The 13,723-nt window shown below is 34.4% G+C and overlaps 1 protein-coding gene across 1 annotated transcript; it reads right to left on the reverse strand.

Moving 5' to 3' along the window:
• Positions 1–290: 290 nt before the first annotated feature.
• LOC133865191 (H/ACA ribonucleoprotein complex subunit 2-like protein) lies at positions 291–7,696 on the reverse strand. The gene is made up of 4 exons (XM_062301551.1): positions 7,487–7,696; positions 6,429–6,498; positions 5,499–5,604; positions 291–623 (listed from the first exon to the last, which is right to left on the reverse strand). Exons 1-4 carry the CDS (start codon positions 7,626–7,628, stop codon positions 462–464), a joined length of 480 nt encoding a protein of 159 aa, XP_062157535.1. The 5' UTR covers positions 7,629–7,696; the 3' UTR covers positions 291–461.
• Positions 7,697–13,723: the final 6,027 nt, after the last annotated feature.

Here is a 13,723-nt window from a genome sequence, read left to right on the forward strand (position 1 = left end):
CGATTTCAAATCACACATTTTAAAATCACAAACCGAAAGAGACTAGTCTTGGAGGTAAAAATTTATCCTAATTATAGTCCTCTTTTTTCATTTTTCTTTTTTTCCAAGAATAGACTCGTTTACTCATGAACAAAACATAATTAGATTGAATGGTTGCAAAGAGCATAGACGAGAGAATGCCATTCGCGTCCAACCACAATTTTCTAGAAAGAGCATTTGTATTACTGACCTTAAACTAGCGTCTAAAAGTTTACGTTGTTAGGAAAAGAAACACAAAAAAGAAAAAGAGGTCTGAGAAAATGAATTTCTAGCGTCACATTTAAAAGGTACCATTTCCTATTCTCGAAATCTCTCACATAAAAGAACCCAATATGCTCAGATATACTTCAACATAACTAAAACAGCCGGATATCATACCGTCTGCCTCAAATAAAGTAGAAATAGGTTTTTTACTATGTCCTTCAGAAAAGAGATGATGCCAGTTCAGACACATCCGCTGCAACCTGCTTATAATCTACCTTTAGTTTATCCTCTTCCTCCGGAACTAATTCTCCCTTGGTAGGCTTGGTTAGCACCAAAACACAGCATGTCGGCCTCTTAGTAGCCCCTGCATTTGCAAGGTCCTGCAAAGCATATTAACGAGAAAAAATCACTACACATAAAGCATGCATTCTTAATAACCAATTAACCAAACAATAGAAGCAACAAATCAATATATGTTATGAAAAATATATATATTTTTTTTGGTAGGTAATTAAAGTTTTAATGAGAAAAGAAGCGTAAGATGGCCCTAATATGAAAAACAAAATTTTACGCAGAGCAAATATTAATGTTATAATACTTGCCTTATAAGATAATTACCTTTTAGATGACTGATTGTAATTGACGGCAATCAAATTATTTTGATTTGATTACCATACTTTCAACCTCAACCAATTGTAATATTTTCTATTTAAGTATGATCGAATAATGAAAAACTACTTCAAATCTTGTGTTTGTGTAAAGGTCTAGGTTTTCTCACAATCTACCAATCTATTCCATTACGTTTTTAAGAAATTATTCACGTAACAATTTGATACCAATTGTGACGAAAATAATTTCATAACGGTTATTTGTTACGTGAATAATTTCTTAAACACGTAATGAGATAGATTGTTAGGTTTTAAGGAAACTTAGACCTTTAGATTCGTAAAGGGAATATAAACCTTTTGACAAACACAAGGTTTTAGAATAATTTTCTGCAAACCTTTTCTTTATTCCATCACTTAAATAGAAAATATTACAACCAGTAGAGGTAGAAATAAAAATAAGTATAGTAATCAAATTACCATCAATTACAATCAATCTTCTAAAAAGTAATTATCCTATAAGGCAAGTATCTTACCATAACATATAACATAAGAAAAATATCATACCATATCATATATTCTAATATTAATATTTGTTGGTAAAATTCTATTTTCATAACATGTATCTCATATAACAGGCTGCTCAATACTTATGTGAGCTTGATAATAAACATTAAAAAAGCCAATTAAAAGAAAACTACAAAAAGCAAGTGTGACCAGGATTATTTGTGCAATTCACTCAGATTTCTTATTGCTAATCTTCAATAGCAGGAAGCCTTCAACTTAGTTTGGTTCACGACACTTCTTGGAGCTGATGCCACCATTTAGTTGGTGGGAGACATCATGGTGTATTTTTGGCAATTTTAATATCATCTGCTACCCGTGTGAGAGATTAGGCAACACCCGACAATCACCAGCTATGCTGGAATTTTATGAATTCAGCTTTGATCAGGGTCTCATGGACATCCTCCATCCCTCTTGTAGGTGGGAACTTCAGGTCGTTCAATAATCATAATTCTCCGTCATGGTCCAGAATTGATAGGTTTTCTTCTCTCTTGATTGGGAAGCTCAATTTCCCGATGTCTCTCAGAAGAGACTCCCTAGAATCTAATCAGATCACTTCCCTTTGTTGCTTGATTGTGATGTTGCGGTCAGAAGTATTTGGTATTTTAAGTTTGAAAATCTGGTTGAAGTAGAGGGCTTTATGAAACAAGTGAAATAGTGGGGGATGTGCCGCAATTTTCAAGGCTTACCTAATTTTTATTTTTGAAATGCAAATTAAAAGCCTTGAAAATGGATCTAAAAAAAAAAAAGGAATGAAGAAGCTTTTGACAACATTGGGAAGCAGAAAAATGGATCTTTTGATGGAATATGTGACATTATTGCATAAGGAAGACCCTGATCTAATGATGAAAGGTTGAGAAATGAAGCAAGTAATAGGGGCTTGGAGAGGTTTATTCTTCTAAGAAGTGAGCCGAAGGAACAAGTTAAAGGCTCTTTGGTTGAGAGAGAGGAGACAAGAACACTCAATTTTTCCATCGGGTGGCAAACTCAAACAGAAGACAAAACTGGATTCCTTAGTTGTTAATGGGTCCTTGTCCTCAGACTCAAGAAATAAGGGAGCATATTGTGCAATTTTACAATCAGCTTTATTCAGAACAATTCAGTTGGAGGACAAATTCGGATGGTCCCTCTTTCAATTCCATTGGTGTTGATTAGGTTTCTTGGTTGGAAAGAGCTTTTGAGAAGAGTGAGGTTTTTTAGGTGGTGAGAACCCTGAATGGTGATAAGGCCCAGGGCCTTTATGGTTTCTCCACAGCTTTTTTCCAAACTTGTTGGGAGGTCATTAAAGAGGATATCATAGATGTTTTCAAGGAGTTTTATCTTTGAGGCAAGTTTGAAAAGAGCCTCTATGCAACTTTTATTTCCCTTATCCCTAAGAAAGTTGGTGTGCTGTGGATATTAAGGACTTCCTTTCTACTAGTCTTGTGGGGGGTGTTTATAAAATCATCTCTAAAGTCCTAGCAAACAGGATGAAAACAATATTGGAGAAGATTATTTTCAGATCTCAAAATCCGTTCATTAGGAGACAAATTTTAGATTCAATATTGATAGTCAAATTAGATCATGAGAACCTGGGGTGCTCTACAAATTGACATAAACTGAGAGTTCTTGTTGCATTTGTTGAGGAAATGTGGCTTTGGGAAGAAATGGAAAGCTTGGATAGTTCATTGTATTTCTACAGTTTGTTTCTCCATTATTATTAACAGATCTCCCTTTGGATTCTTTAGTAGTTCCCGTGGACTAAGATAGGGTGATCATTTATTTCCTCTACTGTTTGTGGTTGTCATGAAGGCTTTAAGTAGGATGATGTCTGCCACAATGGATAAGGGGCTATTATTACGTTTTTTATGTGGGGTCAAGGAAAAATGGCGAGCTCCTAGTGTCTCATCTTTTGTTCGCGAATGATACCTTAATCTTTTGTGAGGCAAACATGAACATCTTCATCATCTATGTTGTTTCTTCTTATGTTTTGAAGCGGTTTCAGAAAAACCGTTGAAAATTAACCTACCCAAATCAAAGTTAGTGCTCGTCGGCGATATGGATGATGTAGGAGGTTTGTCTCGTATCTTTGGTTGTAGGGCGGCCTCTTTGCCTATGAAGTATTGAGTCTTCCTTTGGGAGCTTTGTATAAGGCTAAATCACTATGGTATTGAGTTATTGAACAATTGAACGTCGTTTGGCTGGTTGGAAGAGGCTTTATTTGTCTAAGGGTTGTAGGTTGACACTAATTAAAAGCCTTGTCACCAATTGTCTTCTTATTGCTAGTCCATTTCCCCCATTCTCGCAGGTGTTGCTAATCGGATTGAGAAACTTCAGAGGGACCATTTGTGGGGTGGAGTTGGTGACAAGTGTAAGTTCCATTTAATCAGTAGGTAGAAATTTGTTCTTTGATGTGCTCCGGTGGTTTGGGGGTCAGAATTTTGATTCGGTTTAACCAAGCTCTCTTGGGAAAATGGTTGTAGCATTACACTACGGAAAGGGGGGTTTGTGGAGGTTGGTGGTGGAAACCAAATATGATAACACGCAGGGAGGCTGGTCTTCCAATGACGTAGTTGGGCCCTTCAGAGTGGGAGTGCATAAATACATTAGGAAGGGGTGGGGAGTTTTTCTAAATTTGTCTAATATAAGGTGAGAGACGGATCTAAGATCAGGTTTTGAAATGATTTGTGGTGTGGGGACCAGCCCCTAAATGAAACTTTTATGGAATTGCTTGCTATAAGGAGGCGTTGGCAGCAAATCATGTGCAATTTTATAATGGCGATATTCAATGAAATATATCATTTACCGAATCAAGGAGGTGGACTTGTGGTCATGCTAAAGAGGCTTGGCGGTTAGCTCCTCTATGCTTGCTGTGGTGTATTTGGAGGGAGCGGAATGCTCGTCTGTTTGAAGATGTAGAGACACCTATGGTGGAGCTACGGAAGCGGTTGCTCAATACTTTATATTTTTGGATAGCGCCACATCATAGTTTGAGTGTCTTTACTTTTGTAGATTTTTTAAAATTATTTTCTGTTCGACCCTTTTAGGGGCTCTCTTGTATACTTCCCGTGTATAGGGGTTGCGCCCCTTTGCGCTTTTCAATAAATTGCTATAACTTATCAAAAAAAAAAAAAAAAGGAGGTGGACTTGGTCACCTCACTCTTTGATCTTTTGTATTCTTTCAAGTTGAGGCAAGACGGTGAGGATAAAATTTGTTGGATCCCCTCCAAAAGACGGAGGTTTGAAGTAAGATCCTTAATCACATGTTGTGCACTCTCATTGGCTCTCCATTCCTTGGAAGAGCATTTGGAGATATAAGAATCCTTCAAGAGCAGCATAGATCATAGTGGTGAATTGGTGTTGTACATGCAAGAAGAGTGGAGAGTCCATGCATCAGCGAGAGAATTATGAATTTCGATCTAACGTCTTTTTGGTGTAGAGTGGGTTATGCTTAAAAGGGTAATATGGTTGTTTGCTAGCTGGAGAGGTCAATTGGATAGCCGTAGCATTATAGAAGTTTGGGATTGGCCCCTCCGTCCTTAATGTGGTACATTTGGAGAGAGGGAAACGCTAAGAGCTTTGAAGATTGCAAGATTTCGGCCATAGAGCTAAAGACCGTTATGTTCAAGTCCCTTTATGCATGATTGGCGGTGTACAATCACTTTTCTTGTTTACTAAAGTTTTGGACTTGCAGCCTTCTTTTTCTCTCTAATAGTCTCTCATGAATACTTGATGTGTATTTGGGTTACACCCCTATGCGCTTTCTATGAGATTGAATTACTTACTAAAAAAAAAAATCACAAGGATCTTATATCATTTCTAGGCCTAGTTTATTAGTTAAAATAAAGCAGCCTGTAAGTTTCGAACAAAATATAAAGCGTCACCACCATAAACAGAAGACGGACCAGCCAGTCACAGTGATACCCACTCTAAAAGGAACATACATATAAAGAAAAAAGAAATGATAATCCCACTCTAAAACAAAAGAAAACCTCCCCAAAAGCCAAAAGAGAAGAAATAAGTAGAACACAGTAATATAGATAAATTTGTCTTCCTCTATACAGGATAAAGTGCAAAAAAAAAAATTAAGGACAAGTGCAAACTTACTTCTTTTGAGGGAACATATACATAAGGAATCTCAGCTTCTTCACATAGGATAGGAACATGAGTAATCACATCAATGGGAGATATATTCCCGGCTATAACACATAATCTGCACTCAAAAGAGGGGGGAAATAACTATTTACAACTTCACAATCACAAAAATCAATTCCTGGCTATACATTTTAAAATAAAGCTACTTTTCACTAAGAAAATCAATCATTCAATATCTCAGTGTTTGGCCAGGATCTGAACAGTAAAGAACTACTTCCACCCCCAACCCCCTGTTTATCCCACCCGCCCCAACACAGAGTCACAACTACCTTCTGTATCCATTTTTATTCAATTTGCCCAATATGTCTTTTCTAAGCACAAATTCCAATACTAGTGCTCTACTCAAACTGTAATTTTCACCAGTTGCTTTCAGTCTATGTATTCATCTCTGATAAAACATGAGATCTCATTAAGCGTCCAGTTTCAGTTGTGTTAATATGGGAATATTAAAAATAAATAAATAAATAAAATTCAGTTTCATGTATAAGAGTCATATGGTTCTCACAAGTTCATTATCAGCATAACCATATAAGAGGACGATTATCAACAAAATACACTGCAAATAAAGCATATGCGTGATGCTAAACAAGTAGAAAAATAAAAAATAAAAAAAGAGCGGTTCCCAACTCTTTTTTGACAGCACAAACTGATCTTTTTGCCACATCCTATTCATATCTCCAGAAGAATTCAATGTCTTAGGTAAAAAATCTTCAGCTATGTTTTGAAGTACTACTATTACCACAGAAGAATGAGAGAGAAGGAAATGAAAAAATGCAAGCAATTTCTGTACTTTCCAATTTCTGTTTAAGAAAAATCTGCAGCCTTCATTGACTTGCATTTGAAAAGCCAACAGAAAGAAGGGGAATATCACAGAAAACTTACCCTTTATGACCACGCCTTATACTTTTAACCACCTCCTTTACTCCTCTCTTCAAGCATTTGTGTTCAGCAGCTGGAATAAAAAATATAAACAACATAGTACAGAAAAAAAATTATCAAAGCATAAATTGAATTCTTTTTCTTTTTCCATTGGTCTTGAACCTATGACCTCACCCTTCATCCCGTTCTTGTGTAAGGACACAGTACCATTTAAGCTAAAGTTCATTGGCTTGAATTTCATAATCTTTTTTTTTTAGTAAGATTCCTAAATTTCATCAACAAAATTCCACAACATCTATCATGTGGCTGGAACACAATATTACATGTTCAATTCCCAAAATATTGGTATATCTCCTTAAATTTGAAGATATTTAAAATTTGGGTAAAGACGTGTTCATAAATTCAATCTTAAACATATTCACATTTAGGATCCTGAGAAAAACACAACTTGACTCAGCCTAATAATAAAACTTCCTTGTCCAAGGCTCTTTTCAAGTAAAAAAGAGAGCGTTTAAAGAAAAACACTAGACTAGAACATCCAATATCCCAGTCTCGTCTCTTTTTATACATTTTATCGGCAGTCGAACAGTGTTGCAAAAAAAAAAAAAAATGAAAGTTATTTACAACAGTTGAATAAAACTAGATCAGCAAACACTCTTCAACAAAAATGTAAACAAAATCCCTCCCTCCGTCTATCTATTCGAAAGAACAAATCTTCCCACTAAAAATTAACTCAGGAAAACAAAACAATAAAAATAAATTATTATTTTTTTGATAAGTAACAAAACAATAAAAATAAAAAATAAAAACAAGGTTTAAGATTGCTTAGAATACAACATTCAACAAGAAGTATTTTCCCTAAAAAACTCTTCCAAGTAGCCAGTTCTAGGCCAAACCCAAAGGAACAAGCATAAAACGAAAACAGCCCATGTCTTTAGACCGTAAACCAAGTGCATATAACACACAAACACGGACAGACAATAACATACCTATACAAATATTTTTAGATCAAGACTGACATACCTATACGAATATGTACATCAAAATATATGAAATTTTACCTCTGCGGACGAGCTTGAGGGTGCGCTTGCAGAGCTTCTTTCCGGCAAGGGGTTTAGCAATGGGGGCGATGGCTAGCAGCTTCTTCCTCTCCTTCTCCTTCTCCTTCTGCTGCGCCTTCTCTGCTTCGCTATCGCTTCCCATCTCGTTTGCTTTCTTTCTTCTGAAGCTCAACTTTGGTGTGTTGGGGGATGCTACTAGGGTTTGCTTTACCACTAGGGTTTTAACTTTAAGGTAGGAACTAGAGTGTAGCCATGAGTTGCTTCCCACGTGCCTTGGGTCCACGCACGTGACGTATAACACTTCTTAGAATTTTTCAACGAGCTCTCTAAACTTTATCTAAATTTTAGCTAAAAAAATCTATTTTTATTATTTAAATTACTATTTTTAACAAACTTTTTACATCAAACTCTCTATTTATTTATTTCTTTTAACTAAATATTAATTTTTTATTTATTTTAAGTAACCACTCCTAATAAATGAAGAGAAAAAAGAAAAAAAAAAAAAAAAGTGAAAAATGAAGTGAAGTGTGGGAGGAATTCAAAAAATGATAATATATATATATATATATATATATATATATAAAATGAATAGCTCATGAAATTTGTGAGCCAAATTTGGGATAGAATTCTGAAAAAGAGATAAAATAGAAAAATTATAAAAATTTTGTTTAAATGAATTTTTTTTGAAATATTCACCAAAATTTAGTGAAAATTTTGAAATGAAAAACTTGTTTGAAATGCTAATTTTAATTAGATCCCTTCACGAGGTAGAGCTCCTAAATGTGTGATTTATGCTTAGTAGTTAGATAAAATAAACATTTTAAAAATAAATAAAGGACTTAATATATATATATATATATATCCTATGCATTTTCGTACAACTTTTGTTTTTTTAAAAAAATAATCATTTGATTGGTAAAAAAATGTGTGATTTATGCTTAGTAATTATTAAATGGAGTCTTGATATGTGTACATCTCTAATACATGTGAATTCTACAAATTTAATTGTTAATTTGAAAAAAAAGAAAGAAAGAAAGAAAGAAAGATATAATGAGGATGTAAAAATAGCATTTTTCTTAGATAAATGTTTCTTTACATTCTGGTGTCCATCTCGCGTACATTTCCTCTGAGTTGGTATCTGCAACAACCCTTGGTCCACGCACGTATAGGAATCTTAGACCTAAAATTTTTGAATTAGATTCTTTCTTGAGGCTTGGGCTACTAAAGGTGTGATCTATGCTTAATAATTAGATAAATGCTCATTTTCACTCATGCATCCATCTCCCGAACATTTTCATTGAGTTGGCATGTTACATCTACTCTTAATTTTATTATTATTTTTTTAAAAAAAAAAACCAACGGTGGATAGAGCATACCAACTCAGTAAAAATGTATACAAGATAGACGCGAAAATGCAAAGAAGCATTTTTCTAGTAATTATTATACTAAATATTGGGAGTTGAAATTATTGAAGAAAAATTCTCGTCACTAATTAGATTATTTCAATTTGTTTTCTCACAATCCCATCTATTCTCATTAAGTTCCATTGTTTTAGTTAAGAAAAAAATTAAAGGGTTAAATACACTTAAGCCCCCTGCATTACTAGCTATTTAAAAAAAAAAAAAAAAAAAAAAAAGCTTCACATACTAACAGGTGTGATACTTGGATACATCAAACTACCATTTTGTTGTAATTAAGCCACTTTTCTGTCATTCTTCCAAAAACTCCCCTATTTTATTTTAAAAAACTAAAATAAAAAATAAAAAATTCATGCAAATTCTTTCTATACTAATCGAGCCTTACTCTATGTATTTTAGTATTTAATCAAAATTTAATTTTTTTAAATATAAATTCAATTTTTTATTTTTTTAAAGAAAATATGAGTATTTTTAGAAGAATAACAGAAAAGTGGCTTAATCGCAACAAAATTGTAATTGGGATTTGATTCATACACAACACCATCACAACAATCACACAACAACCCCTCATATGAGGGCGGGCCCCAGTGTGTAGGGTCCACCTTCATGTAAGGAATTGTTGTGTGGTTGTTGTGTTGGTGTTGTAAATTTAACATTTTCCATTGTAATTTGATCTATCTAAGTGGAGAAATGATTGTTGTACAACTCTTGACACAACTTTTATACAACTTCAATAACTTTTTTTCAAACTAACTATTGGATATGTTTTCTTACGTGTGGGTCCTATATATCCAATGATTGATCTTAAAAAAAGTTGTTAGAATTGTACAGAAGTTGTAAATGTATTCTATCTTATTTAAGTGTTACATCTCTTAGTTCATGGGGCTTAAGTATATTTAACCCAAAATTAAATTTAGTTCTAGGTTTTCATGTGATTTCAATTTAGTCTCAAAGCTTTTAATTTTGACAATTAGGCCTTTAGTTTTCCTCTGGTTTCAAGCATCCATTTGTCAAGCTACCATCCCATTAATTAATTATATGCCACGTAACACCAATAAATTAATGTCATGTGCATTTGTTTGACACATCATCTGTCAACTGTAAATGCTACATGACATAATTACGTTATTTTACAAGTATACCTTAAATCAAAAAATTTAAAAAAATTTAAATAATTTAAAAAGAGAATAGGTGAGGGGTGGGGTGGCCGGCCACCACTAACGAGTGAGGGGTGGCATCCCCTCTTTAGCTCCCAAACCCTAAATCTTCAAAACAACCTCAGCTCCTATGACGGCTATACAACTCAGTGTTGGGGATCATGCGCTAATCAAAGAATACGTAGCGGAATACTGATCCCAGAAAAATTTCTTCAAGATAAACAAGGCTAGATTAATTAAACTAACATGTTCAGGGTACTTACAATTGAAATCGGTCTCTCTTAGGCTACTAAGGCAATCTCACTTCTCCTCAACTCCTATGACGGCTATACAACTCAGTGTTGGGGATCATGTGCTAATCAAAGTATGCATAGCTAAATACCGATTCCAAGAAAAATATCTTCAAGATAATCAATGCTAGATTAATTAAACTAACATGTTCAGAGTACTTACAATCGAAATCGGCATCTCCTAGGCTACTATGACTAGTTGACTTTGGTTGATTTGCTCCTTGCATATTGAATGGTGAAGAACGCGTTCTTCGTGTTCTTGACTCAACCTCCATATCTTTTCTGATGACTGAATATGACCGTGAGTGTAGACTCACAATATAAATAGGATTGGAGTCATAGAAGAACTATAATTCTAATTCCTACTATCTAGGTAGCATAGATATAATAGGAGTCATAGGAAGAATGAAATTTCTCCTCATTCCTAGTAGGTTGCACGGCCAAGTGGAAGTGAAACACTGCCCTTGATCATGCAACACACGTCCATCCCATGCATATAGGACTAGAATTTTAATCCTAACTCAATTGCTACAAACTATTCAACATGGACTTGAGTTTTATCTGTTAGGCTCAATGCTTCTTTATCTCTACTTAAACATTTTGGAATTAATTCCAAGAGCCCATAGCTCTTTAATTGCTTATGTAGCATCCCAGATTTTAAGTCATAAAATATGACGTCTTAAATTAAAATTTAAGATTGAATAAAATAGTTAATCTAGAATTAGCGATCGATCCACCAATTATGGTGCTCAATCCACAAGATACGACTCTCGAGCGGCTTAATACTATAGCAAACAGTATTCGCGTCTAGCAACTGATAAAATTATGTATCTTCAAACACAATATTAATCCCCGAGGAATTTATAAGATTACATGAATATTTATGAAAATAAATATTCATTAGTCTTATTATTTTATAACCCAGGATTTTACAAATAGAGAATAACATTATTAGTATAATAATATTATTAGTTCAGTTGGTATTATAATTGATATTATAATATTTATTAGTATCATGATATTTATTATTATGCATAATATTATTTGGTATAATAATATTATCAGTATAATAATATTAAGGTAGAAATAATATTAACTATGAAATGAACTAGACTCAAAACGGGTTAAAATTGTAGTCTTAATCAGTTAAATTAAAATGGTAAGGACCTAATGTAAAAATACCCAACGACTAATATTTTGTAAAGTCATCATTGCATTGATGACTCACAAACTTGCAGACCAAGTTTGCACCCCCGTCGTTGATTCAAGAACACTTGGGTGCATCTAGACTATTGTTGGTTCTACAAAACGAACTTCTCCCTTATGAAACTCGCACAACCTTTCTTCTTCTATTCCTTCTCTTTTTTTCTCCCGCACCTCTTTCTCTTTTCTTTCTCTATTCTTCTCTCAATAGAACACAAAGAGAAAGAGAGAGAGAGAGAGAGAGAGAGGGAGAGACTAAGAGAAATTGCTATCCTTTACATGGTTTTCCTTAGGGTTTTCACCTAAAACCCTTGATCCATGAAGATCTAAGCCTCCAACCTCAAATCTAACTTTGGAAACGTGATCTATGAAGCCCAATCTACGTTTCTACCGATTGGTTTGAGGTAATTTCGTAAACCTTTGTCTTTTGAGATTTTGGGTTGATTCTTAGAAGATTGAGTTTAATCTTCCAATATTCTTTAGGTTTTGCACGTTTTGGAGCTTCCTAAACGTTTCCCAAGGTCCGGGTTATGTTTGGGTGAATTTTGGTAAGTTTCCAAAACCCTAGCTTTTTGGGTATTTGTTTAAGTTGTGATTTTAAATGCCTAACCCTAAGATTCTCTTATGGGTTAGTGTTTTGTGTTAATGGGTTGTTCATTGGAACCCTAGAAATTCTATGGGTTTCCCATAGGTCAAGCTTAAGCAATTTAAGAGCTAAATTTTGAGTTTAGTGTTATAAAATACTAAATGTTGTGCAATATATTGATTTATGTGGTGCATTGCAAGACATTGTCTAGGAATCCATAAGTTGAGCCTAGTATTCGGGCAAACAAGGTGAGTATTCTACTCACGGAGAACAATACTATGTGAAAAATAATAGACTCCTAATTTAATGTGTGTGTGTGTGTGATCAATTGTGCAACAAAATATTAAATGCGAAATTTAAAATAGACAAATATTTTGTTGACGAAGTGGAAACTCAATTAAGAGAAAAACCGCTCCGAGGCAGCCAAACCCAGGATATCCACTATTTAGAAAACAAAGCTAGTTACAAAGTAGTAGTACTCACATACTCGATGCAGTGGTCGTACTTTGAACTCTGACACATATCTATACGTGAACGCTTGTAATACCCGAAAAACACTACGCTTAGGATGATAATGCATAAATAAAAAATATATATGTGCATATGCATAAGTATAAGGCCTAATAATTATTATTGCCAGCTTAAATAGGATTGTGTTTATATACATACAAGTCGAGAAATCGGGTTAGTAAAGAAATTACTAACCAAAGTCGATCGAGCTACTTTGAAAGCGAAGTCGATCGATCGGATATTAAATCACTCGAGCGACTTAATAATAGTGGGTAAATGGGATCGATCAAGCGACTAAATGATCGATCGAGCGATTTTGGGTCGAAGTCGATCGAGCGACTTAATTATCCAGTGCGAAGCAGTTTACGTGTAAATAGCAATGGGTGATTTTTAACATTTGATTCTTGAACCCACACCATGTTCTCGGTTCCAGATGATCATATCCTTTCTAGTTACTCTAGTTAGCCAAATTTAGTTCAATATCAACTAGATTTTCATAGATATCTAGTAATTATTACTCAAGATATGAAAAATCCTATTCTAGAAGATATGGGAGATTTGATTACTATTTTCTCTAATTGAGGTGTCTCAAATCCGTCCATTGAGACCCCTAGTTGCTAGTTTAATCTTAACCATCCAAGATTATTATATATAGCATGCATGGGTCATCAAAATCATCATCAAAGAACAAAATCTCAGCAAACACTCTCTCACGTTAAACCCTGTTTCTCTTTTCTTTTCACTGCAGAAACAGAAATAGGAGTTCTCCTTACTTTCTCCACGTTTTCAGCAGCTAATAAACCAAGTATCAAAGTCCAAATCACCCTCTTTTCACCCCAAAACCAATAGAAAACTTAGAACAAAATCTGTCCCTGTTCTGGAATTTTAAAACAAGGGCGTGTATTGATCATCTAGGATGTTTCAATCCTTGGACAGCAGCACTTAAGCTCATTTAGGATATTTGGGAGTAACTTCAGCAAGTAGCTTCCTTTCTACTTCCTTGGATACCTTGTTTTCCTTTCCTAAATCTATTTCCTTGGTCTTCTTCTCCTTTGGAGAGGAAGCATCTCATT

Source organism: Alnus glutinosa, chromosome 4 (genome assembly GCF_958979055.1).
Source record: "Alnus glutinosa chromosome 4, dhAlnGlut1.1, whole genome shotgun sequence".
NCBI classification, from domain to species: Eukaryota; Viridiplantae; Streptophyta; class Magnoliopsida; order Fagales; family Betulaceae; genus Alnus; species Alnus glutinosa.